General features: G+C 48.6%; 1 protein-coding gene across 8 annotated transcripts in view; it reads right to left on the bottom strand.

Annotated features, from left to right (window-relative positions):
• Positions 1-27602, bottom strand: part of Iqsec3 (IQ motif and Sec7 domain ArfGEF 3) — a 102300-nt gene that overhangs the window by 54494 nt on the left and 20204 nt on the right. For all 8 annotated transcript variants that reach the window (XR_012911582.1, XR_012911583.1, XR_012911584.1 and 5 more), the window contains exon 2: positions 16012-16095. Coding sequence is in view for 3 of the 8 variants with exons in the window: in XM_075982874.1 (XP_075838989.1) it covers positions 16012-16095 (84 nt within the window). In the remaining 5 variants the exon portion in view is untranslated. The remainder of the gene's footprint in view (positions 1-16011; positions 16096-27602) is intronic.

Genomic DNA, 27602 nt, shown 5'->3' with positions numbered 1-27602 from the left:
GATGGGGGCCTTGGTGGGACTTGCTACATCTCGGTGAGTCTAGGAGAGGGAATGGCCATCGGCTCTGGGACATCATTTTGGGACTGGGCCTGTAGAGAGGAGGGAACATGCACTTCTGGTCTTTTTTTTGAGTGGGGGCTCTGTTCTTTGCTGGCTCCCCTTTCCTCCCGTGGAGCCCTCAGCAGGTTGAGCCATTACTGCCTTCCTCTTGCCTACCCTAAGAACACGGTGGATTAGTAACCTGCACTGCTTCTTTCTCCACTACCCTCCAAGCTCTGCCCTACATCACGGCCCAGGGCTAAGCCCTTCCTCTAAGCTCCTCTAGATAGCTGTGGTTTCCCGTTCTGTCTCAGAACACCGAGAACCATCCTTAGAGGGTCCTTGTGTACTGCACAGTAGAGAACAGCGGTGTAATTAAAAGCTGGGCGCCAGCTTCAGGCCCCACCACTGTGTGGCGCTGGTCCTGTTGCTTTGCCTCTGAGCCTTGGGTTCCTCATCTATGTACCCAGGGTGGATACCAACCTCAGTGAGCTACAGCGAGGAACACGAGAGTCTAAATATAAGGTGTTTAGCACAGGATACACACTGAATAAAAACTCTTCTCTCTACACTGTCCCTTCTTAGAGGCCAAGGCATGAATTCTATTTGATTCTTTTTTCCCTGCTGAGAGCTATGCAGATGATAAATGTACTATAAGTGTTACAGGTGTATAATATGAAGAAAACCAAGAGCCTGGGGAATGGCTTGTGCAGCAGACGGTATCAGAGGGTTAGGATTAGAAGAGACCTGAGGGCCACACAGCAAAGCCCTCCCAACTTTACAGGGCAGTGAGGTAGGTGCTCCTGGCACTGGAGAGCTAGGAAGCCTCAGGATTTAGTTCTTCCAAGACTGACCCCCTCCAAAGGTACCTCAAACAGTGTCAGAAGGCCCCTTCTGTGTTTTCCCTGACCTTAAGGAGCAGAGATACTCCTTAGAGCACCCCAAACCCCAGAGGTAGAATGGAGAACCCTCTTGGCCGCGTCTCTATCAGTTGTCCCAGCCTTCCCTGCTCCCCACAGATAAAGAAGAGCTCATGGGGTGTCTCAGCCGCAAGGAGCCTCCCTTTGACAACACAGCACTCTGCTCTACGCTGCCTGTGTCGCCACCAGACAAACTCCATGGATGGAGCGCTCTAACTCTAGACATCTTGCATGTTTTCTCACTACAGTCACCGGAAAGTCCTTTTTACCACCTGACATCAACTCCTCTTGCTATGGCACATGTCTTCCCCGGCCCCCCCCGCCCAAAATGTATGGAAATGGCCCTTTCCCCAAAACAGGGCACCTTCCCTCCAGGGCTGGGCAGGAGCACTCCCTCACCATCTTCTCTTCAGTCTGTCATTGCTTCAGTCTTGGCCCTGACATCAAGACTCTAGGGCACTGAGGACCACTCAGGGCTACAGAACCATTGGCTTTATTTGGCTGTTGACATGAACCTGGCAGGAGGCTTCACGGAGTTGTTACCTTTGACAGCTATACTCTGCCAGTGGCAGTGTAGGTTGGGTTTGCCTCCTTTTCCGTGGGCTCACCTATGAGCAACATGATGCTAAGTGGCCACGAGCCCCCTGAACTGCTCTCACCAGCACGGCCAAGATCAGAGAGTGGAGGGAGACGATCACGGCTTCACTGCCAGGAAGTATGAATCACAATTCGGCTCTGTTTCTCACTATGTGACCTTGGTCCACTTAGCTACCTTATTTGTAGCTCTATCTGTTCATCTCCAGAATGTAGAAGTACCTTGCAAGGTTGCCACAAGGAACAGAGAAAGCATATATTTCCTGCCTGGCATACACCGGGACCGTAATAATAGAGGGAATGGTTTGTTTCTGAGCCCAAACCGCACAACATGAGATATTCTGAACTAGAAGGTATTTTCCCCCATTTGGTCCTTTGTCGACCTTCACAAAACTGAGTAGCAATGTTCTCAGTAACATATGGCCTCTGTCAGCCCTCTGGGTGGACTGGCTTCCTTGAGGCTTATCTGACCCCTGTTCTGTGTAAGGAGAAGAGGCCCTGGTTTTGAGCATTATCATCTATGGGATTATTGGCTTCTCTGTGCTCACTGCCTCCATGCAGCCTGCTTGGATGTACCCATCCCAATGTGAGCTTACCTGGATAGGCGTTGTCCAGAGTCCATTGTGTAAATCTGTGATTTGGACCCTTGGGTAGGGAACAGAAGTGTCGTACATGCTCAGAGCCTTTATTTTGCATCTAAGCATCAACAGAATGGGCTCTGTACCCTGTTTAGACTAATTTTCTTTAAATGCTGGGATTTCATCCTAGAATCATCCTGTTACATTATTGCAGATAGAGGACTGCCTATGCAACCAAGAGAATATGATCTTTGGTGCACAGCCCTTGGACTTGCACCCAGAGTAATGCTTCTTCCAGGACACAGGCTGTTTCTGCAGCTCAGGTCAGGTTCTAGGCAGCCTAGCCTTAACCAGGGTTTTATAAATGAGTCATTCACTCATTCTGCAAACAAAATAGCTTCATTCTAGTCTTGCCCCTGAGTGTCTAGGAGGTGTCTAGGTGACCTCAGCTCCCTTGCTCCTGAGTGTCTAGGAGGTGTCTAGGTGACCTCAGCTCCCTTGGACCCAGAAACGATGCACTTGTCTGGGAAAATGTTAGAATGTAAGTGGAACTGTTCTCTAGGTTCTTCCTTGGCCATGGACACCCAGTTGAGAAGGCAAAAGAGTAGAATGTGGTGGCAGCAAAAGGAAACTCTGAGAAAGCTTTGATGGTGCCCATGTGACATTTGGCCCTATGTATACAAGGGTCCAGGGCACCAATAATGACCAGCCCATACTTAATAGTGCATCATTTATAGATGCTCAGAGGAACATCACACATGATCAACAGAAGATGACCCATGTCTTGGAACCAGACATCACACGTGAAGAAGGTCACTCAGGTGGGACACTGGCCTGTGGTTTGAGGGTCACTAGATACCTGCTGTGCATGTCTGATTCTGGCACATAACAGCATATGTAAGTCTTCCTGGTTTTTTTGTGGCTTCTCCACCTGTTCGCTGTGTCTATTATTACAGCCACCTTCCTGAAACACGGGTGTTTTTACTGCCAGTCCTCTGCTCAGAACTCCTCAGTGATTTCTGGGATGGAGGAAGAAGTCCACTGGCAAGCACCCCCAGTGGATGACCTTGCCACTCCATCCACGCTGCCACCAAGTCTGCTGAGCCCTCTTAGAGCAGCGTGCGCCTCACAGGATCCTTCTCTTTCTGCACAACCCTTCCACCCACACCTTCCTCTTTCCCGTGAACTCCTTCGGTCCTCATTTAGTGAACTGTGGGAAGAGCTGATCCTCCTTCTACATCCTGCGTCTTACCTCCAGACGGGCAGGTTTTGACAATCGATTCTCTTTCAGCAATGACATTTCAATTATTCACCAATGTGTCTCTATTCCCCCCTAGAATTCTGCGCACCACCCCCTGCTTAAAGCACAGGTACTTATTACACTGGGTTGGCTCCTAAGCTGTGTGTAATAAATGTTAATGGGTAGATAAATGGACAGGTGGGTAGATATACATTGCTTAATTTTTACTACTTATCCAAGGGTGCAGATGCTGGAAATGCTTCAGTATGTGCCACTCCAACTGTCCCCAAGGAAGTATTCTTGCCTGTCTGCAAAGAGTGCTGTGGCAGAGTCTCTTTGGTTATGGATGCTATCATCGCAACCATGAACTATCTGAGAAATAGAGAGCTATCTGTCCCCGAGTCACATCCTCCCCAGGAATGCCCACATGACCAACTAATACGTGGCTCTGGAAGACCACTGGGACAGTTTTAGGACCTTTTAACCACCCCCATTTATTGTTTATGACAGAATTGGCCGAGACTGGTCAGCTTTTTGCACTTTGCCTCTACTGTGTCCCTCATTGCTTCTCCATGGAGATCACCCAACTGCATGCAAGTCAACAGTTGACACCTGGAGGTCAGAGGTCAGAGTGTGCTCACCTAACTCACAGTGGAGGCCCAGCTTGCTGCTGCTCCTCTTTTCTCAATGGCTAGGATGATCTTTGTCTTCTGTTCTCAGACCTACAGATCATTTCCCAGATCCAAGAGCCTTTGCTAAAATCCCTGGGTTCTCTACTACCTAGGAAAATGCCTACACTCTCACATTTGCCAGATTTCCCCATCACATCAGTGCTGTAGGGAATTCATGCACGCGCCTAGGTAAAACACTGATTCAGAGCAATGATCCTGGAGAAATGTCTGTGCCAAAGACTGCAGGTAGAAGTACCACACAGCTTTGCAGAGACTTGTCGCTGTCTCTGGTGCTGATGAAATGCCTTTGCGAAGGTCAGAGAGCTTGAGAGGGGTAAGGACCCTGCTGTGTACCTAAGCTTCTGCACCTCCTTCCCTCATCTGAAAGTGGGGCTGTGGTTTTTTCCCTTTCCAGAGAGCTGAAGATGGTTACCCCATAGGTAAACCTTCTATAGGGAGCAGGAGAGAAAAGAGAGAGTCTGGCAGACTATGTCCACATAGCTCTGAGCTGACTCAGAAAGCTAGTGTCCCCTCTAGGCTCCTTAGTGGGCCCTGGCAGGTCATGCTTTGCAGTGTCAGGAGCTGGAGGGGACAGAAACAGCTGAAAAACAGGATAGGGAATGGGAGCTTTGATTGCAGAGGGGACCACCTCTCCCCAGGCAGAGGCTAGCTTGCACACAGTTGCAATAAAGTGATGAGCAAGCATGCAGACCTCAAGGGGTTGGAGGCAGCAGATGCTGGCCTCTGGAAAGACACGATGCGAGATCTTTTCCTACCACTGCAGCATCCATAACAGTAATTACAGAGACCTGGCTGGAAGGGTTTGGAAGGCTGGAGGACTCCTCCCTCAGACTGTGGCTCCTCCTGAGGACTTGGCCACCCACACTAGGTTACTCCGGACCCTGCCACTCATTCTCAAAGCTCTTCTGGGACAAAGAAACAAAGCATTCTCTAGACAAAAGCTAACAACGTGCCTTACATCCCCTCAAGATTTTTTAGCCTTTACTAAAACACATCTTTTTTTCTCCTTTCTTCGAATCAATAGAATTGCTTTAGATTGTCAGAATGAGTGTAGGAAGCCAAGTATTTTCTCTTGCCCCAGATGGGATCAGGGAAGGGCTGAGATTAAAGGGAAGTCCAGAGTTAGTGACAGATAAGAACCAAGTCAGGGGGTAGGCTGTCAAAGTAACCCCTAAGGCAAATCAGGGAATAGGCTGGGAAATCCTACTCAGGGTGGGCAGAACAAAGCTGGGGCTGATCTCATTCCTCCTTCTGAGTTCTCTGGTGTGGAGACACTACTCTACCATAGTGAACTGTGTTTCCTTACCATGCAGCAGTGTTTTAGATAAGATGCTTCAGTATCTGGAAGGAGGGAGAGGCTGGCTTCCTGGTTCTGACGCCACGTGCACCACCAGAGGCCACATCCTTCCATCCCTGCTTATGCTCCTGACCCTCAGTCCACCCCAGATACCTGTGCAGAAGCCCCCTCTGTCTTCCCTAGAGCATTTAATACAAGCCAGGCCAACTTGGCTCATCCCCTAGCTCCTTGACCACCACGACCCAAGCTGGAAGCTGGGTCTGCAGTAGAAACCACGGAGAGGGCTTCTCTGTTTCAGGGACTGATGGTGGTAGACTTTCTTCACCCTACGGTCCCCAGAGAGAAGTTATTTTTTTCTCCCTGTTGGCCTCATGGAAGCTTTGACCTCATAGCTGCCCTACAAGGGGTTGGGGAGTTTGCTTTGCCTCTGGGGATTTTCTGTCCAAGGGATAATAACTTCTTGTCTGGGCTCCAGCCTTCACCCTACCCAGGCCTATCATGCCCAGGTCATTTATCAAGATGGCCACAGCTGGCTAGTCTTGGTGGTAGGCTGGAAGTTCCTGCTTTATCTGTGCAGTGATTGCCATGTCCTATGACACTCCAGGTAGCTTGTCTGGATGCCTCCTTTGGACATTTTCTCTCCTGGATCCCAAGCTGACCTTGTTTCTTACATTCGTTGGCACTGAAGTCTTCATGCTGCCACACTGTCCTAAGCATGATGGGTTGTCTGAGACCCTCCTCTGCCCTTTGTCACCACACAGCACAATTTTACATGATCCTGTTTCTCAGTGCCTGCTGGACCGCTCAGATGCACTCCGCACCCCTGGCCTTGTCTTGCCTCCTCTGTCAGCTAGTCCTCTTATCCCAGGAGGAGGAATCTCCTACCTTCTAACACCCTTGTCTCCCTGAGCTTTTTGACAAGCCTCCAGAACTTTCCCGGAACATTTAGCCCAATGTTGTTTCTCAGCTGGTTCATGCGACACTTAAGATTTCCAGCTGTGTACACGACAACCCCAGCATTTTGAGGCTGAGGACTTAGTGGCCTCACCCACCAGAACGCCTCACAGAGCATGTCAGGGTGACTACCCACACCTTGTGCACATGACTCACTCATGGGGCAGGGCAAGGGGTTGTATCCTCTAACCTGTAGATCCCCTCATGGTGCTCTCTTCCTGTTCCAACTCGGGTCATCCTCTTCACCCCTAAATGTCCCTGATCTATTTCTGAGGAAGGAAGCTGCTCTCAGCCTCAGTATGACCACGAGTCCCTAACAGGTCTCTGCCATGGAAAATGTGACCCAGGGACCTGTTAAAACTGTAGCCTGGTACCTGCTTTGGTTTGGATTGCCAATGCCACCCCCAGACTCAGAGTTTGAGTGCTTAGCCCTCTGCCGGGGGTACTGTTTGTGGAGCTGTGACAGCCAGTGAATCTCGGTTGTCGATGTGGTGAGGTTTTGACTCAGATGGAGATGGACTTCTCTGCAGGCCCATGGGGGATTGTTTGATTAGAGCAATTGAGGGGAGAGTTCTCTCACCATTCTCTGGGCTGGGATCTTAGACTATGAGAAGGAGAAGGGGAGCTGGGCACACTTCATGTTTCTCTGCTTCTCAGCTGTGGGTGCGATGAGGCCTGCTGCCTCAGCCTCCTGCTGCTGGGATTTCCCCACCACATGGACCCGAACCTCAAATTAGGAGCGAAATTTATTCTGTACATTGCATCTGTCAGGGTATTTTGACACAGCGGCCGTCAAAGTAACCGAGACAGGAGACTCGAAGAGCCAGGGCCCAGCCTGCAGAGGGAGACACTAGGAGCAGGCCTTTGGAGGATACACTCAGACAGGAGACTCGAAGAGCCAGGGCCCAGCCTGCAGAGGGGAAACACTAGGAGCAGGCCTTTGGAGGATACACTCAGCCTCTTTTGCAGCTCCCCATCTCACCATAATTTGAACAACCCCCAAAAAAGCTTCCAGGGCCATGAAATGAGTTGCTCCGCCATACTGTTCCCTCCATGATGAACTGAAAACCTTGGAAACCATGAGCCAAAACAAATCTTTCCTCCCTGAAGTGTTTCTTTCAGATGCTGTGGTTGTTAAGACACCAAACTAATTACTGCTGGACTCTGCAGAGTTGGATGTTCAGGATCACCAGCAGGGTAGGACCTGGGTTCTAAAACCGCCCTAACTATGGAGCAAGACTCCCCACTGTGTTCCTGGACTTCCATTTAGTTTTCCTCCTGCGAGGCTTTTTGTCCCAGCCTGGTCTTTCTTGCTCCAGTGGGAAACACAAGCTATGATATCAGACAGGCTCCACTATTTCCCTCAGTCCCAGTGGGAAGGGATGCCAGGCGCTGTGGCATCTGAGATGATGGGCATTGTCCCAAACCTCTCCACTACATATTGACTTTGGGAGGAAGCCTTGGAGACCCCAGCTGGCTCAGCAGCTGTGGGGGCAGGACTGAACCATAAACCCTTGAGATCCAATTGATTTCTCATTTCCGAGGAGCAGACAGGCGAGCTCTGGGCTGGCAAGGAGACTTTTCTGATAAAATGCCTGGCTCTCTAAATCATCCCAGCTTCCATGGTGACATCCCAGGCATGGTTTAACCTCTCCGTGTCCTGCCTGATGTTGAGAAAATCCCCCCCATCTGTTGCTCTAATTCCCTGGCGTTCATTCGGGACACCCCCTTTTATGATCTCTGCAGCATTTTGGTCCCCTTATTTAGAGCCTGTCTTGAATGTTGGACTCTTTTCAGTCAGTACCCCATTAGTCATAGGTGAGAAATTTGGATGAGGTTTTCTGCCTGTGAGCCCATCACCTCCTAAGCCTACAAGAGGACCTCTCTCTGAGGGGTCCAGCACAGAGAATGTTATGCTTGGTACCTGAAATGCATCCCCCAAGCCATGTGTCCGCTGCTAATCTGTGGCTCTCTAGGACATAGAGGGACGTGAGGACATGAGATCTATTGGGAGGAAGTTAGGGCCCTGGGAGTACTCTGTGGGAGGGATGGATAGCGATTTCTCAACCCTTGCTTACTTTCTCTTCTCTTCCTTCCCTGTGAGCCCAACTCTGCTTCCGTCTCTCTTCTTCCTGGCTGCTGCGAAGCAAGTAGCTTCCACTATGGCATGCTCCCTCCATGATATGTGGTACCCCAGGGTTCAGAAACAATGGAGCGGGTATCTTTAAAATCTTTCTTCCCTCCCTTACTCTCCTTTACTCCCTCCCTCCTTCCCTCCCTCCCTCCCTCCCTTTCTTTCTTCCCCTCTGTGTGTGTGTGTGTGTGTGCGTGCGCACGCGCGCGCGCGCAGCTTTCAGCAGCTAGCATTCATTGAGTTCTTAGGACATGTCTGGCATCTTTCCAACTCATCATCATATTTAATGCCCCCCCCAAACACTCCAAAGATGGAGAGCTCCCACTATCCCTGCCTCATACCGGTGAGGGTAAGAAACATCAAGTCACTTAACCAAGGCTGGAGTTTGTAAGCACCAGGCCTTGATTTGGACTTGTGTTTGAGTTGTCCTAGTCAGCACTGTCACCTGCTCCTCACCACACTGCCATGGAGGCTCCCAGCATCTGTCTCCTATAGCTCAGCACGTCACTACTTCCTGCCTTTGGGAGGCACCAAAACCCTCTGGGGATCATCTTTTGCCCTGGAGAGAAGGGGGGGACTCATTTTCAGTGGTTGATGAACAGGATCCTGCTAAGTAAGATGACTTTGTAAATTAGCCAACTCATGCCAATATGATTCACGAATCTCTTATGAATACATTTGGTAAGATAGCTCCCCGAGGGACCCGAGGAGCTCTGACTGACTCTCTACACCTTCCAAGCTTTGATATGGACATAGAGCTTGATGGGAACACAGAGCTTCCCAGTCTGTGTGGGTGCTGGTACGTGTGGTCCAACCAAAGCAATATTTAAACACAAACAAGAAGAAACAGGGCTCACGGCTGCCACTGCCTGCTGCTGTCTTCGAACAACTCTGGTCTTCACCTCCGAAGCTTCTATGCTCCTGGCCTTCTTCTCTGAAGAAGTCAATAGGGAGGGTACTTAGGCTGCCACTTAAGTACTGAGAAGGATGTGGCTGAAGATGTATCCCGGGCACTTCTTGAGGGTGAAAGGTGAGGGCCAGCCTCCTCAGCCCTCTTTCAATCACGTGTGTCCTTGGATCAGGAGTGAAAGAGTGTCCGAGGACACTCCTCGGACAAAGGCTGGGGTTTGACAGTGCATCCTACATGTCATACTGGAGAAACTGAAGCACGGAGAAGGGATGTCAAAAGTTCTGGGTTTCTGGGGACCTCAATCGTACATCAGCTGGAACCTTCCTAGCTGGAAGGTACATGACAGGTCATGACTCCGGTAGAGTCCCCGAGTCCTCCTGTCCCTTTCCATCAGTGCATGGGTTCTCTTCACGCCTTTGTCTCCCCTCCCTACATGTCGGCCTTCTTGGTCTCTTCAGCAAGAGTTGCCATTTTTAGTTTTCATTTGACATGATCTTCCTATGTATCCCAGGTTGGCCTTGAGCTATTGATGTCCTTGCCACAGCCTCTGGCATAATGGAATTACAGGCATGCCCCAACCACATCTACTATGTCTCTTTAAGTCACCTCAAAAGAAATCTCCAGAAGCCTCCTATCGTAAAGCATTTCAAGCCTCTAATTTTAAGCCTTCAGAATGCATGAGACAATTAATCAGTCTTGCTATAGATTATTTCTTCTTTTTATTTTCCTTTCCCCCATTCTTGGTTTGATTGAAAAAAACAACAATTGAGCTGGGCAATGGTGGCACACACCTTTAATCCCAGCACTCTGAAGGCAGAGGCAGGTGGATCTCTGTGAGTTCAAGGACAGCCTGGTCTACTAGACCTAGTTCTAGGAGAGGCTCCAAAGCCACAGAGAAATCCTGTCTCAAAAAAACAAAAAAAAATCAATTTTAAAAATTTTTGCTTTTATTTTTTCCATTCAGCATTAGGTGCCATTGTAGAAATTACAAATTATCTTTATGGGCGGGTGAAAGGTTAACTGATAAAAGAACCAGTAAGAGAGTCTTTCAGAAGGGAAGCAAAACAGATCTCAAGAAATTGTGGGTTAGAAAATCTTCAAGCCCCCAAGGAGAGGCTGCTCCCAGGACCTTGAAAAGAGCGCCCCGAGGACCCACACAAGTCAGTTTTAGTAAATGAAATTTAAACAGCTTCACCAGAAGGCCAGGAAGACTGTGTTGAGCACTGTGGGAACAGCAAGGCACTCCTGGGGCATTCATTCTGTTCTGGAAGATCACGAATGGGTTTTTGATGGGACCAGAAGGGAGGCCACACAGGTCCTTGGGCCAAACTTCTTCACCTTCAAGACCTGGTGCTTCTGACCTTTTCACGCGGCTCCCAGGCCCAGGTGAATGCTATCTCTGGGGTACTTAGAAGCCCCAGTGAGAAGGACTAGACCTCCCTGGTCAACTCCTTGCTCTGTCCCACACTTCCGTAGTGGGAGGTTTCAGCCCCTACCTGAGGCCCAGTGGGTCAGTTGTGTCATGTCAGGATAGGACACTGAAGGATTTTCACAGGTTCGGGGCTCCCAAAGGGTTCTTCCACGTAGCCACAGGACCCCTGAAGAAGATAAGCAATTTTCTTGGCCTCCTCTGCCAAGCACTGCCCTCTTGGTGTGGGAACACCGAGGCCCTAGTGCCAGCACTTAGCAGGTTGGGGGAACTGCGGCATGCACCTTGAAGGATATCGTGGGAAGATGCCCCGGCAGTGTGACCTGGATGGTACTTCAGCTTGTCTAAATCTGTGAGTGGGATGGGTTTCAGGAAGCCTCTGACAGGGCCCCAGTGACTAAAGGAACAGGCACGTGAGAACTGTAATTGCCTAGTAAACACAAGCTGGTCCATTGATCTGTTTCAGGCCCATTACGGCCAGCTGAGGGAAGGATGGAGGTGATGGATTAGGGTTTTCCCCAGGCCAATGCAGGATCTCCCTGGCAGCTTTTCCAGAAAGATGCCGCCTGAAGGGTATCAAACCAGTTCAGCATCCTACAGATCTCCAGGACCTGCTGGACGCATCACTGGTCAGCTGGTTCCCAGGTAAGGCATGTGAGTCACAACCCAAGTCATGTGTGGTGGGATGGGGAGCCTGGCTAGGACTGGAGGCCCTGGATATGCTAGCGGTGCAGACCAGGGGAGAATTCAGGCTGAAAGATTCTTTCTTCTTTTTTTAATGGTGGGAAAATGCACAACCCAAGGCATAGAGAAACAAAACCGTGGCAGGTTGTCCACTCAAATATTATCAGTAGTTAATGCTGTGTGACTGTACAGCAGTTTCATTTTTCTCTCTTTATTTCTGAATCCACTAGACCTCTGAAAGGAGATATATGTTCTTTAAGATCAAATAAAATGACTAAAAGGATTTTCTTGAGCTCTAGGGGAAAAAATCCCATGTCAGCATCCAGGGAGAAAGTTAGGACTTGGAGTTGGACCTGTCTCAGCTACCAGATTTTGCTAGTCATGATCTTTTTGCCAAGACACCTAGAGTCCTTGTCTGCACTTGGACCTCACATCTGTCTCACAGATACATGGGTATGCAGGGATGATTGCCTGGAATAAGGGGGGCGGCGATGGGGAAGGAGCAGGAACCAAGTGAGGACTCTCTTCAGGATGTTGGGGCTCCAGGCTCCCCGGCCGTGGGTCCCTCTTCCTTCTGCTGGGTTCCCTCTGCTACCTGCCTCTCCAGCAACCCACCTTCGGCTGCTCTAATAGAAGCCGATAGTCCCCATCTAGTCTCATTACCACCCACACAGAGAAGTGGGCTGCAATTCCAAGAGCTGTTGGGAGGCTGCTGGCCAGCTCTTGGGTCATCCATTGTTCTGAATGTCACTGGGCCTGTGGCTGCAATTACAAGCTTATTCAGCTCCCAGAGCACAACCCTGTCATCACAGTAGTGAGGAGGAGGTAGGAAGGGGCCAGGACCAGGTTTGTGTCCATGCCCATTCCCCCCCCCCCAGCCAGGGGTCGGGGGAGAAGGAGAGCCTTGCGCATAGCTGCTGTTTCCTGCCTGGCCACAGCAATGCTAAGTCGGGGCTCCTTTAGGTCTCCAAGCACCCACTTGAGGGTTTACTTCCCTGGCTGGCAGGCACAGGGTGTATGCCTGAACAGAGTGGGAGTCAATCTCATTGGTGCCCACTATAATCCTGCCTCTTCTTCTCGTTCTGCACCCTCTGCCAGTCCACGAGTGCTCCTGTGCACCTGACTCCCTGGTGCCTGTCCCTGGCCTCCCCTCCACAGACAAGCTCACAGATTTACTCAGTTTCAGTTGTACCTCTCCAACAAGCAACACTGGCAGGCTCCAGGCTCGAGGGTCGTCCCTGACACAGCTACCAGCTGCTTCTCTGGAGTCCTGGGGAGGCTCTTCTTCCTTTCCTACGACTGGGCTTCTCTGCTTCTTTGGGAGCCAGTGGGGATCCCTCCAGACCCCTGTGGCTTTCTGTCTAGAGTGTTGGCCTCAGGCTTACACAACTGGGCAGATAGGTAAACTGCTCTTGCATCTTCTAGGACAAGAGCCCAGGGACTAAGAAACAGGTTGGTTCCTGACTCATCCCTGCAGTATGGAGTGGGGTATTGGGGGGGGGGATGATTTGCTACAAACTTGTGTTGACCTTGACCTCAGCTGGAAAGCAGAGGAAGAAGAGGAGGAGCTCCCAGAATCGACTAGAAGATTTTATTTACTGGTTTTGGGTCCTCTTTTACACCAAGTCTTCTGTAGAGACCAGCTGGTTTATCTCCACAGGTCCTCTGGAGACGACAGAGCTGGTAGGAAACCAATCTGGCTATGGATTTTAGGGGTAGCCCAGAGGCTCTAGCCAGCTCCCCTTGTGCTAGACTCTCTGCCTGGCCTTTGATATTCACACAGCCTTCTCAGGAAGTTCAGTATGTTGTCTGAGAGGTGTGTTGCCTGGTCCTGGAACAGGGATAAAGGCTATGCAGGGGTCAGTGACAGGGTCAGGAACAAATGCTGGGAGTCTAACGGAGAAAACTTGTAGTTTGGAGTGTCTCCAGAAACCAGCAACAGCAGATAAATTGACACATTAATTGTTGAACAGTCCTCCCAAAGGATCCAAGAAGCTGTTATCTTATCAGATCAATAGATAAAGCAGACTATAGGAAACTACGAACCAGACAGACAGGGGTAGAGCTGAAATCGGGAGATAGTCCACTGACCCGGGATGACTGCTGGTCTATGCAGAAAGGACGGGACCTGAGAGCACCCCTGAGACTTTCCTGAGAGCCTCCCACCTTCTTCCTCTGGGACTTCCAGTCTCTGAGTCTATTGCCTGAGCTTCCAGAAAAGACCCAGCAAACTTTCTAGAAACTAAGAGATGGGTTTTCCTAGTATCTACTCCAAGCCTTGAAAACAACCTTCAGTTTTTGCAGGGGTATTGAACCCCCTCCTGCTGCTGCTGGACACGGTGCCCCAGGGGAGCCATGTAGCAGAACACGGAAGAGCATGAGGGTAGAAGGGAGGCAGGGAAGAGTCTGCCACACCTGGGCCTCAGTGTCCCTGTTCACCCTCACCAAGGAAGCCCTGTCCTTAGACAGTACCAGCACAGTGTTCACGGAAAACCCGGATGACTGCTGGGGTGGGACGCACCCTCCTCTGCTGACCCAACAGGGACAGTCCACAGGAAGGAGTCAGAGCCCTCTGTCTCATGCCACCCGTGTGCCCCCCGAACTCTACTCTGTTTTCTCTTTGGTGTTATCCTAAGCTCTACTGGATGGGGCAAAGGGTTCTCATGGATCCACGTGAGCCCTGTGGGTCTTATACCCCTGGACTTGGCCCCAAATGTGGCAGAGACATGCAAACCCGGGTATACTTGGCCCTTCCCCTTGTCTCCCCTACTCCAGCCTGGCTAGCTTCAGGGAACCCCTCCTCTTCCTAAGCCTTGGATTTAAGGACCCTGACTACATAGCTCTCTGTGGGCCTCACCTCTCCTTGTCTCTGCTTCAGAATCTTGCCGTTTTCCCAGTGGCCTCCTCTTGAGTAGCAATGTCTTTCTGTGTGTGTGTGTGCGCGTGCGTGCGTGTGTGCGTGCGTGTGTGTGTGCGTGTGTGTACGTGTGTGTGTGTGCACATGTGTGTGTGCGTATGTGTGTGTACGTGTGTGTGCGTGTGTACGTGTGTGTGCGTGTGTGTGTGTGCGCATTGCGTGTGTGTGCGTGTGTGTGCGCGCGTGTGTGCATGTGCGTGTATGTGCGTGTGTGCGCGTGTGTGCATGTGTGTGTGCGTGTGTGTGTGCGTGTGTGTGTGCGTGTGTGTGTATGTGCATGTGTGTGTGCGTGTATGTGCGTGTGTGTGCGTGAGCACGTGCATGTGTGCATGTGCATACCTTTTTATTTTTTTTTATTTTTTGGTTTTTCGAGACAGGGTTTCTCTGTAGCTTTGGAGCCTGTCCTGGAACTCCCTTGGTAGACCAGGCTGGCCTCGAACTCACAGAGATCCGCCTGTCTCTGCCTCCCAAGTGCTGGGATTACAGGAGTGCGCCACCACCGCCCGGCGTGCATACCTTTTTATATTCCTCATTGTTTCCCAACGAAAGAAAGGGGACACAAGCATAGAATCATAGAATCTCAAATGTGAAAATGGTAAGTATTGGGAGTTCAAGACCCCAAGTTCAAGCCCAGGTGTGGGTCTTTGTTCTATGACTGTCCGTGACTCATCTGACCTCACTGTCCACTCACTCGCAACAGGGAGGGTCACCTGCCAGCTCTGCCTCACTGAGCAACTCAGAGATCAGTGACGTTACATGTAAGTGCTCCTTTCTAGGCGAACCCACCCTTACTAAATGGATGAGGAGCCCGCAAGCTGGGGTGTCAAAGATCTCAGGTACTTCCTACGTCTGGAGACTGGAGACGGGGCCAGAACACAAATGTTGTGAAGGGAAGAGAAATGCGAGCAGAGAAATCGGCAGAGACGGAGAGAAGAGCAGAGGTGGAGGGAGGCGAGAGTGATGGGTGAGGAGAAAGGCCACTAAAAAAGCACAAGGCGGGAGGGAGCCAGAAAACGGGGGGGGGGGGGGCGTGGTGAAAGCATGGCGACCACAAGGACCACGAGGCCATGGAAGGCATGAGGGACTGTGATTGGCTTAGACAGAATGAGGACAGCACAGGGCAGTGACACCAAGCCCCACTGTGTCACCACTGCCCTTGTTCTCTGGGTTGTCAGCCAGCTCAGTGAGGGCTGAGAAATCCTTAAAATTAAAGCCAGTATCCTTGGCCCCTTTTTGGAAGGAGAAAGACCGGGAGAAAAACCGAATCTGCCACAGGAAGGCCAGGCAGTGTGCACCCGTTGAGCATCTGCTGAGCCCAGCCACCCTGTCGCAAGGAATACACATAAATGTAGAGTCAAATTCATCTCTCTTCTTTGCCAAATCCATAATTTATACAAGATGCTCAGAACATGGCTGGGATTAGAGCAATGGGGTATGATGACCTTGAAAAGCAGGAATCACTCACGTAGGGCCAGAGGAAGGGAAGAAGGACGGGAGGATGGGGAGGCAGAGAAAAGCAAACAGACCACACAAGACTAGCAAGAGGCCAAAGCAGCTAGCGCTAGATGCTGGGCTCAGAGAGGAAGGAGATTGGCAGGGGAGGGAGGAAGGTCCAGTTCGCACCTTTGGGAAGCCAGGTCGGAGCAGGCAGGCTTTTGCTCGGTGTCAGCGGCAGGGCAGCAGAATTGGTGCAGCACGGTCTCATTCCTGCGGGCAGAGAGGGGAGGAGGTCAGAAGGTAAGGCAGGCTGAGCCAACTCTGAGGACCCCTCAGCATCTTCCCCCAAATCTGGCTGCCCTCTCCCTGCCTGCAACCCCCAGTGCCACGCCCAGGTGGCCACACACTGCTCTGGAGGAGTGTGCCAAACACATTTTTGTCCATCCAGGCTTTCTCGATTGTTCGTGGGACAATTGAAACGCTGGCCCAGAGCACAGCCTCCCTGGTTTCCCCGCTCTTGTGCTGCAGTGAGCGTCCCTGCAGGAAGCTCCTACCTGTGAGTCACCGTTCATGGAGATGCCTTTTATCCGAGTTAGTTCTTTATGACCCCGTTCCTTACAAGTTCTGCGAGGCAGAACAAGGTCTAGACACCTGTGACTTGAGGACTCAGCCTCCATACAAAGCCCACCATGCACAAAGCCTCCCGGCATTCAGGCAGTCATTCCGGTCACCTCCTGGAGGTTCAGGGATGTAACCGAGATGTCTGACGGAGAAGAGGAAGTGGAAGTCTAGGTTCTAGCTGGAACTCTGGACGGCCAGCTGTATTCATGTTTCACCGTTGTGGGCCTTCATCTTTCTATTTGCTCTATTGAGACAACTTTCACTTTACTGACGGGGTTGAACTGGAGAAGCAGCTCTAAGCCCTAGCTGCCTGTTTTAATATATATCAGTGCCTAGACCCTGCACCCCAGGGACTCTTAGTCACATGGTCTGGCAGAAGTTCTAACACCAGGGCTCATTCTAAACTCCAGGCTGCCAAGGTCCCTTCCCTGCTACCACACTGTGATTCTGATACCCGATGTGCACCAAGCTCGAACTAAGACTACATTGACTGTAGGGTGAAGTTACCCAGCCCTGTTGTCAACATTCCCTTCTTACATCAGAGAATGCCAGGCCTAGAAGGATCCTGGGTCACCTAAAAGAGGCTTTTGGACTTCCTTTACGCCCAGAGTACATCGTCCAAACCAGAGCTTCCCTTAAAGCACATTTTGTAGAACAACAAAGGGGGAACAGTTATGTCATTGGGGAGGCAAAATTCTGTCCCACTTCGCAGACCTCCCAGGCCCAGTGTTGAAATCTGCCTTCCAAGCACCTCTTAAGAGTTCCTGAGTCAGCCGGGTAGTGGTGGCACGCTCCTTTAATTTCAGCATTTGGGAGGCAGAGGCAGGTGAGTTCAAGGCCAGCCTGGTCTATAAGAGCTAGTTCCAGGACAGGCTCTAAAGTTACAGAGAACCTGTCTCGGGGGTTGGAGGAGGGTAGTTCCTGAATCCTGAGACCAGAGATTTATATAGCATACAAAGTTCAGCTATAGCCATAAAAGAAAGTAATGCTGGGGCCTATATTAAGTAGACAATTACAGAGAGGGTATATGTTTAGGTAAGAAAAGAATGAGGAGGAAACAAAATTAACTTATAACCTGGGGAATGTTTTTGAGCAAAACAGAGAATAGGGATGCCGTTAAGAAAAAGATATCCTGGCACTGCGGTTTATAGGAGGCTGAGGCAGAAGGATCTGTTTGAGGTCAACCTGGGCTACATAACATGTTCCAAGCTGGCTGGTGCTATGTGGTGAGACCCTATTGCTATAAAACAATGCTACTATAAGTCAAAGGCAATAGACTGGGGAGGTGTATCTTACCACGTACAGCAGAAGGCATGGAAGTTTGAGTCTAATGTTCCCCATGGGCTCCTGTGTTTGAACTCTTGGTCTAACTGGTTATGCTCTTTGGAGGGGGGGGGCAGTTGTTGAACCTTTAGGATAGGAGACATGGCTGATAGAGCTGGGTACCTAGGAGCTCTCTCTGGTCCCGTCTCTTTTTCCTGAGCTTCAAGCATATGAATAAAGCCACACTGGAAATTTACACTACCACAGACCAGTGGTTCCCACCACCATGGTCTAAGCTGCTCCAGCCACCATGTCTTCCCTGCCATGTTGGACTGTGAACTTTAAAACTGTGAGCCAAGATAAACTGCTTGCACCTCAAGTTGCTTTTCTCAGCTATTCTGTCAATTGGTATTCTTCTTACACTGAGCTTCAATATATCCTCATTGAAAAGACAACCCCAAGAGAGAAAAATGTGGAAATAATCATGGATAGAAGAGAAAATATAAAGAGCCAATAGATATATAACGAGATGTTTCACATAACTTCTAGGCAGGAAAATGCAAATTAAGGTAGCACGGAGGTACCATAGCTCATCCATCAGATGAGCAAACACTAAGAAGATGCCTAACTGCTGGAGTTATTGAGGCTGTGGAAAATGGGGGTGGGTGGCTCTCAGTTCTGCCTGAGTAGGTATAAATTCTTATAGCTGCTTTGGTGAATAAAAAGGATATACCTTCCTATCCAGAAATACAACTTCTGGGATTTTATACTTGCAGCGATGCATTTGTTCCAAATGTTTAAGGGAGTACTGCTTTTGGGGAAGAAAGAATAGCTAGAAATAACAGGAGTCCCCAGGCAGCAAGGGATGGATAAGACAGTGAGACCTTCATCCATACCTTGTAATTACATGCCTGTCCAAAAGAATCAGCACTTATCTCTTGGTAGATGGAGGTCCACACTCACGGCTAAATGAGAACATCCGGCACAAGGGAAAGTATAGAGCACAATCCCGACTTAGTAAGGAGCAGCCACCTCCTCCCTGAGCCCGGCAGTTTTTTGTCAACTTTACACAGCCAGGGTCATGTGGGAAGAGGAAGCCTCAACTGAGAACATGCTTACATTTGATTGGCCTCTAGGGAAGTCTGTGGGGGCATTTTCCTGATTAATCATGGATGAGGGAGGACCCAGGTTACTGTGTGCAGTGCCGCTCCTGGGTTGTATAAAGGAGCGAATTGAGCAAGCTATAAGAAGCAAGCTAGGGCAGTGTTCCCTGGCTCCCCTGTGGTCTCTGCATCAGGCCCTACCTCCGGGTTCCTTTCTGAGTTCCTGTTCTGACTTCTCTCGGTGATGGACTATGATGTGGAAGTGTAAGCCAGACAAGCCCTTTCTTTCTGAAGTTGCTTTTGCTCGTGGTGTTTATCACAGCACTAGACTATAAACCAGGACATCCCCCAAATGTGAATTCGAATTCGACATGTGTGCACTTCCTGGTTTAAGAGTGCAAATTAAGCTGTTAACTTTGATTACTGCAGTAGATGAAGCTGGGGGAAAAAAGAGGTCAGAAGTAGAAGGGGAAAAACAATGCTTCGTGTAGCAGTAACCAGGAAAGTCAAATATAAATTTGTGCTTAGGCTATCTATTACTGCAAATTCATTATAGCAAATATATGCTTGGATGGGAATAGAGAGTATTAGAAACCAACACAAATACTGATGCCATTTCAGGAATCACATATAGTTTTTACATTGAATTGTCTAATTTAAAAGATTGTCAATTCTTAATTATAATTTAGGATTAAAGATTAAGAATTCAACAAATATGACCTTGTAAAAGGTTGAGGATTGAGGGCATAGATCAACAAGAGAATGAAGGCTTAGCGTATACCAGACCATGGATTCAGTATCTAATATGGACAAAGAAATGAATAAAAAAGGTCAACAAATAAAATTAAGGGGGCTGGGATGGTGGCTCAGTAGTGAGGTGATTCCCCACCCAAACACGAGGACTTGTGTTCAGTTGCCTTCCCAGCATTCCTAATAGTTGTAACCCTCAGCTGGGCAGTAATAGCACACACTTTTAACCCCAGCACTTGCAAGGCAGAGGCAGGTGGATGTCTTTGAGTTTGAGGCCAGCAGCTGGATCTATAGAGTGAGTTCCTGGAGATCTAGGACCATTGAATGGAGAAATCTTGTCTTGAAAAACCAAACCAAACCAAAACAAAAAACTGTAAGTCCAGCAGCGGGGGCACAAAAATAGGAGTATCCCTGGCAACGCACTGGCCATCCAGTCAAGGTTCCATCAGAGGACCTGCTTCAGAAAAATGGATAGAGATATGCAGTATTAACCTTTCTCTCTCTCTCTCTCCTTTCTTTTTCCTTTTTTTTTAAGTTTAGTGGCTTTATTCATAACTCAAAAGTTTGAAACAATTCAGTTGCAAATGACTTTTATTTATTAAAGATTTCTGCCTCCTCCCTGCCACAGCCTCGCATTTCCCTCCCCCTCCCCCGGTCAAGTCCCCCTCCCTCATCAGCCCGAGGGTTTCTCTGGGGGCCCACAATGATGATTCATTCAGGACTATGATAACACCACTAAGTTGAAAAACACCACCTAAAGATCAGAACAATTTCAAAATGACTAGCTGAGATGATCCAGCCTAACAGACTACTCTAGCCAGGATTTGAGACAAACCCTGCACTTTCCAATTATGCAGACTGGACAAAAATTAGTACAGCTACCTCTCTGAGAATTTGATAATTAACCCAGGTTTTTCCTTTCAAGATCACTTAAAGATACGATTGCCCTCAGACAGCAGGAAGTAAATTTAAAAATACAATGCCGACATTCCCAAGAGGTGGGGTGGGTGGTTTTTGCTCATTCAGTGGGTTATGGATATTTGTCATTGTTTGGGGCATTGTTTACAAGATGTTATTGGTAATGGTCAGAAAAAAAAGGCTAAACAAAGAAAACTAGATTCAAGGTTTTTGTTTTGAAAAGAGAAAAGAGGAACATAGGTAGAATAAGATAAAAAGGCAGATTATTGAATCTACTTTTTAAAAAGCAACTAATAGTTTTTAATGTTTTACATTGGTTTGGATTTTTGTATACTGTATACAAATTTTGTATATTGATACAAATTTGAGATTAATTTTGTTAGAACATACTGTACATGCATTTCTACTATACAACTCATTTAACAATGTAATGCAAATTTCTAGTCCTTGAAAGTTATTATTACCAACTGGTTAGAATAATAAGGAAATGTAGGTTAGTTAATTAGTCACCTATTACAATCAAACTTGTAGCCACATTAGGTATGTTTTCAAGGTCAAATAGAGATATATTTTAAATAGGTCATCTTCAAACACATCAGAGACCTACAGAATATGGAATTTAAGATGTTTTAATAACATTGGTTCTTTTTTCTTTTTTTTATGACAATGAGACATGTCTGCTCCTGGTAGCACCAATCTACTTCAGAGAAGATAATGGGTATCAAAGAAACTCCACATGGAGTTTACGTTCTTTGTGGCAGAAGTAAGCCACTGGGCAAGAAAATGCCCTTGCCTCAACTACTGACAGTGTGTTGTCCTAATTGGGCAAGCAGGAAACAAAAGAGAGTAACTGCCAAACATTGTCAAGACAAAGTGGGAACAGTCCTTCAGAATATCCGGCTTCACAGAAAAGTCTTTCAAATATTCTAGGCCTTTAAGCTAAAGATGGAAGCCCCAACATTGCAGAGGAACCTTGGGTGACTGTCCATGCAGTCAGCTGTTTCTGTCATTTCTCACATTTTTGGAAGTCTCTTGCTTGCACTTCCTGCTTACTCATTTAATATTATTTCCTTCTCGGGTCTCTGAGGTAGTTGAAGACTAGATGGCCATAGTTATAATTTTCCTTGTTTATGAGACTCAGAAAAGAAATTCACTAAAGAAATGTAAAATATATGAGGTTGAGAGATATCAAAAGATAGTTTTGGATGGTAATGAAAGTTGCTATAGAAAGCAAATTAGGTACAAATCTTTGAACTCACCAAGATAGGATAGATTAATGGAATATTTTCTCTGAATTTGTCAAATGCAAATGGAGTAGACATTGTTGTACTAATAGATATACTTATTGCCTATATATATTGTATGTAGTTACTGTACTTATTGTATATAGTTTTTCTTATATTAGTTATAACCTTTTTATTTTAGACAAAAAGGAAAAATATAGTTATGTTTTATTTATGTTTTAATAAATAAAGTTTGCCTAAAGATTGGAGGGTAAAGCTAAGCCTTTAGAAGCCAGGCAGTGGTGCCACATATCTTTAAACTCAGGATTTGGGAGACAGAGGCAAATGGATCTCTGTGAGTTCAAGGCCACCCTCGGCTACATGAGATCAGTGCAGAAACAGATTCATGTGGTGGTGGCTCACACCTTTAATCCCAGTACTAGGGAGTCACATGCCTTTAATCCCAGGACTAAAGGGGACTACAAAATGAGAGGAGACAGAGGCTCAGCGTTCACTCTGCAGTTGCCCAGCCTTGTGGCTTGATTGTTTTGCTTTCCTGATGTTTAGCTTGAACCCCAATATCTGTCTCTGGGTTTTGATTATTTTTGCTACACCTATGACCACAGCAGGCTTAGAGTTTCTGGAAAAACCATCAAGCACATAGCCAGACAAGCAGCCTGTAGCCCAGCCAGGTGATGATATTTCAGGAATGAGAACCCAGCAAGCCACAGTTACCAGCTGACACAGAGTGACTGGGTACTGACTCTATTTCTGAGGCAGGATGAGAGCTGCTTCACTGCCTAGTCATGGAAGACTAGGCCCTGAGGGTCACCCAGATCCTCAGTTTTCTAGCTGCACTGCACAGGTGATCCACACCTGATGTCTGCGAGTCCTTCTGCTCTCCTGGCTGGCAGTCTGTCTTTTTGAGCTTTCTACTATGACATTCATCAGTGACTGAAGCTTCCAGTCCTTCTCTTGCTGCCCCTCCATCCACTTTCTGCCCTGAGGTCTCCCCAGCTGCACCCAAAGCTCCCTTCTTGGTCTTCCCTTGAGGTTTTAGTTCACACTGAGTCGCAGGTTCTGATCCACTCCCCTCCCCAAGGTCATGCTCCCTGTCCCCTGATCTGGGCAGGCCTTGGTTTCCATTAAAGAGGGAACCAAAGAGCTCATCCTCAGAAAGCTGGAAAGGGATCTGTGATGGGAAAGGCTCTTCCGGTGGTCTTCCTTCTCTGGAACTCAGAGCCCCAGTGTGATCATGAGGAATACAGAAAACAACTGAAGTTCTAAATTAAGGATACTCTCCTAATGCTCCCCCAAACTTCAGAGACCATAAAAACCACAGGCAATGGAATCTGACACAGCCGGAGGCCACTGAGGAGACGCAGTAATGACCTGTGATGTGTTAGGAGCCCAGGCTCTGGACCACAAAAGGGACATCAGTGGAAAAACCAGGAAGGTGCAGACAAAGAGTAAGGTTTGGGTGATCACGACAGATGGTAGCTGGCAGATAAGTAAGTGACAGATGATAGACAAATCCTCATTAAATGGGAAGGAAATAGTAATTGTGTGTTGTCACTTGATATTGTTTATTGTGTGTGCTCATGAACATTTGACAAGACTATTATTCGTTTTTACAAAATCTAGCACAACTTCGTCACTCAGTAGAAGAGGAAAGTGAGGTGCCTTGTGTTGGTGACCTGACAGTGGTGTATCAAGTTCACACACGGTTGCCTCCTTACGGCAGCTCTTCATGGGGTGCATTGTCAGCCTTGGGTACAGAAGAGAAAGGAGGCAAGTGACTTGTCCACACTCATTACAGTGTGAACGCAAAACACCTCCACCCAGGACCATGTGTTTTATCACGGTTGCCAGCTGGGGGCCATTGTTTTGGATGTCTGAAGACCCTTTAGACATGGAGTCCAGCAGGTGCAGGGAAGTCGCTTCAGGCAGGTCTGTGGAGATTCTGCTCAGTTCCGGTCCTAACCAGAGCCCTTTGCTTCCTGGTCTGGCTGCCATACAAGGAACTCTCCCACACTCTCCCACATCCTATATCGGAATGATGGACCTGCCCCTGCCCCCACTGAAACCCTACGTCAGAATAAGCATTTTCTTTCCTAAGCAGTTTCCACCAGTATTTGGTCAGCACGGCAGGAAAAGGAGATACTCCAATTGCAAGCTGACTGCAGCCAAGGTACAATGGTAACTGAACGGTCTGGTTCGGGGATTGTGGCCCTGGCTGTCTTTTATAAGTCCTTTGGAAAACTGAGAGCAGTGGTTAGCACAAGGCTGGCTCCCAGTACATTGACAAAGGCTGAAACTCCAGTCTGGTTGTGGCTGGGAAGGAAGCCGTGATGAGCATGTAAGTGGGCAACCACCGCCTCCTGCAATCTCTTCCGCTCAGGTCTGACACTTATCCTGACATTGTCCTAGGGCCTGTGCCTTGTTCCCTAATCTGTAGGACACGGGTTCTTCCTCTCTCCCTCCCTCCATCTCTTCTCACCCTTCCTGAGAACTGTGCCCACCAGGAGGAACTGTGTTCTAGAGGCTGTGAAAGAACCCTAGAGACAGGAGGAAGGACTGTGGGTTTCTAGGGTGGCGCCGGCATCAAGGCTATTTTAGGACAGACTGTCACAGCCTGTCTGTGTGAAAGGTCAGGGTCTCTGAGTGTAGTCCGTCTGTCCACAGAGCCCAGATGAATCCTTTCTTCCAGGCGTGCGATCTTGTCACCGTCCTATCCCAGGCTGGCTTGTGGGACAGCTTCACGGCACTATGAGTTCCCACACAGGGATCCCAGTCTCCATGTCCTTCCCATGAGTCACTCATTTATCTTTCAAGGTCTCCATGTTCTCAACAGTTTCACAGGCCAGCAGCGACATCTGGGCATTTGAGGGCTCTTAAGGGGAACAAGTACAACAGCAAATAGGCTCACGGTGACAGGGAAGGCCGTGTAAGTGGGTCCTTCATTCCTGACCACAGTGTCGAGTGTTGACATGGCCGGAAAGTTCCTGGGTCTCTCACATTTCCAGTGGGAAGGCAAAATGGTCGTCTGGCATTTGGTAAACATACTCCTGGCAAATGGCCCTGCAATTGTATTTACCTGAGATCAAAACACACAGGGACACAAAACTATTCATAGCAGCAAATATTCATCGTGGGGGGAATAAAAAGAACTGTTTAAATGCTCATGTATCTGCTAAAGGAACAAGCAAACAGTAAGATATCTATACCATGGGATACACACTCTGGAAAGAGGAACCAACCCACCTGCCCCAATGTGCATGGGTTTCCCATGTGTGCCAGTAAATTAAAGCCAGTCTAGAAAAGGCAGAGATGGGGACAGGACAGACACATGGAAGAGAAAGGACGGCCACAGAAGGAAGCGCGGGTCACCTGGGGCTATGGAAATGCTCTACATCTTGCTAATGACAGTAGTTCCGCAACTTCAGGTGCCTGTCGGGGCACATGCCCTTAGACTGAGCGGATCCATTGTATATAATCGCACCCCGATAAGACTGATTTGAAAAGAGGAAGAAGACCAAATCTGTGCTCCTCTCTTCTCCCTTCTTCCTTTCCCCAAAGGCTTTTAAGCCGTTTCATCTTTAAATCCCCTCCACCCAGCACCCTGGGTCACTTGAGCATTAACCTCCTTCCCAGCTGCAGGATGAGATACGGTGTTTTCCCGCTTCCTCCTGCTGGATTGCATTTGCGGAGACCAGATGGCTCATCACTGAGCCAGAGGAGTGCAGGGGCCCCAGAAATGGGACACTGTGGAAGCCAGGGTGGGATGGTTGAATGGGAGACACGTGGGGAAGAGTCCCTGGGACGTATGGCGGAAATGACCTGATCTGCAGATGCACATCTGTAGACACACATCTGTATGCACTGCAGCCCACTCTGGGATGGTCTGGTCATTGCGAGGCTTCTGCCCCTTAACTGTATGCTTCACAGAGTTGTGGGGATTTGGTTTGTCTTGGAATGGGAAATCACCATGAGAGAAACATAAGCCTGTGTCGGGGCAGACATTTTTAACGACTACAGCTAAGAGTATCAGTCTCTGCCCGGGGAACTCGGCGGCCACAGCTAGCTGTGGATGTTAGTGCAGCAGTCCTCTGCTTGGCTGTACAGTCTGACACCGCACAGTCCCACAGAAGCCTGTGAAGGAGCTCGGCATGGCAAGTGATGACAGCTGTTCCCGGGGCTGGCACTTGTGGCACAGAAAGCAATGTTTGGCTCTTCTCAGGGAATGGCACCCACCCAGCCAGGTTCAGGACTCTTCCTGAGCCTGCCAGGGGCTGACATCTGTACCTGGAGACCCTACTGCTCCCACTCTCCTTTGGGGCAGCCTTTCCTTGTCTCCCTATCCTTGCCACCTGGGGACAGATGGGTGACAAGAGTCCTGGGTAGTAAGCATTGGCTTGTCCCCCTCATCCAGACCTTCCTTGAAAGCGCATGGCAACTCATCAGATGTCTGCATGACAATGATGTGGGTCCTGTGGTAACACAGCGTTTCTCTCTTGAACTCTAACGACCGGTGGGTCTCCACCAGCCGCTTCAGGGACTTCAAAGTTGAGCGGGGAAGGAAGATCATAAACCTTTCACTTCACAAAAGTATGGCATGGCCTTTTTATGCATTACAGCACCTTATTAGGTTTAGTTTTGAGAAAAGAAATTTTTCCCTGTGGGGCAAAAATAAAAACAAAAGCAACTTGGGAGGCTTACACCTATAATCTGAACGCAACAGTGGTTCTCAACCTTCCTAATGCTTCAACACTTTAGTACAGTTCCTCATGTTGTGGGGACCCCCAACCAGGAAATTATCTCATTACTACTCCATAACTACAATTTTGCTACTGTTATGATCCTTAATGTAAATATCTGATATGCAGGAGATATCTGTTATTCAACCCCCAAAGGGGTAGAGACCCACAGGTTGAGAACCATTGGTCTAGTCGATGAGGTAAGAGGATTGCTGTAAGTATATGGCTAGCCTGGACTAAATGGTGAGTTCCTAGCCAGATGAACAACAGAGCAATTCTCTGTCTCAAAAGCCAACCATGCTCCCTCAAATACAACACCTAAACTTGCAAAAACATTCAATCCAAAGTCCTTGATTGCTGCTGCTGAACCTAGACTTATCTCATTTAGCCCTGCCCTCATCAGCCCCGGCTGCCTCACAGCCTATGGGGAGCCTTGCTGACATCAGTCCTTCCTAATGCTGCTGTACAAACTTGACCACTGCTTCCTCCTGGAGGAAGGGATTCGTAACTAATTTCCTTGGTCTCTTTCGTGTCGCTGCCATGAAATCCCCGACATTGTATGTACCAAAAATAAAAGGTTTGCTAGGCTCAGGGTTTTGGAGTTCAGAAAGTCCAAGCAGTAAGGCTCTGGGAAAGTCTTCCTAGATGCACCCAGACAAGGCAATTGGCACAAGATGGCAAGTGTGTCTGTATAACAGAGCTCACAGGGCATGAGGACCCGAGAGCTGAGAGAGGACAAGCTAAGTTATGACAGGCCACCCTCGTGGGACCCAGTCAGTTCTTGTGATGACTAATCTATTGCTCCAAGAGCAGCATTAATCCCTTAAGTCTCAGGACCCAATCACTTTCCATTAAGCTCCGCCTATTAAAGGTCACACCACCTTCACGTTTTATGTATTGAAGTATATCGGAAACCAAGCTGTAACAAGAATTTGGGCAGGGACAAGCTACGTCCAATATGTAGCAAAAAACGAACTTCTTTAAAGAGTGGGAGGAGGAGAAAATGAGTTAAAACACAAAGCATTTGAATGAGTTGCCTTAATCAATGGGGGCTGCTAGCAATATGTCTGACTTAGGCCATCCTTTCCCTTCTCCATGTGACTTTGAGAAGCAGGCGTAATGTTCCCTCTATTTCCTGTCAT

This window comes from Microtus pennsylvanicus, chromosome 8 (assembly GCF_037038515.1).
Source record: "Microtus pennsylvanicus isolate mMicPen1 chromosome 8, mMicPen1.hap1, whole genome shotgun sequence".
NCBI classification, from domain to species: domain Eukaryota; kingdom Metazoa; phylum Chordata; class Mammalia; order Rodentia; family Cricetidae; genus Microtus; species Microtus pennsylvanicus.
The sequence above is the reverse complement of the archived record's forward strand: the minus strand, read 5'-3'. Positions and strand labels throughout refer to the sequence as shown.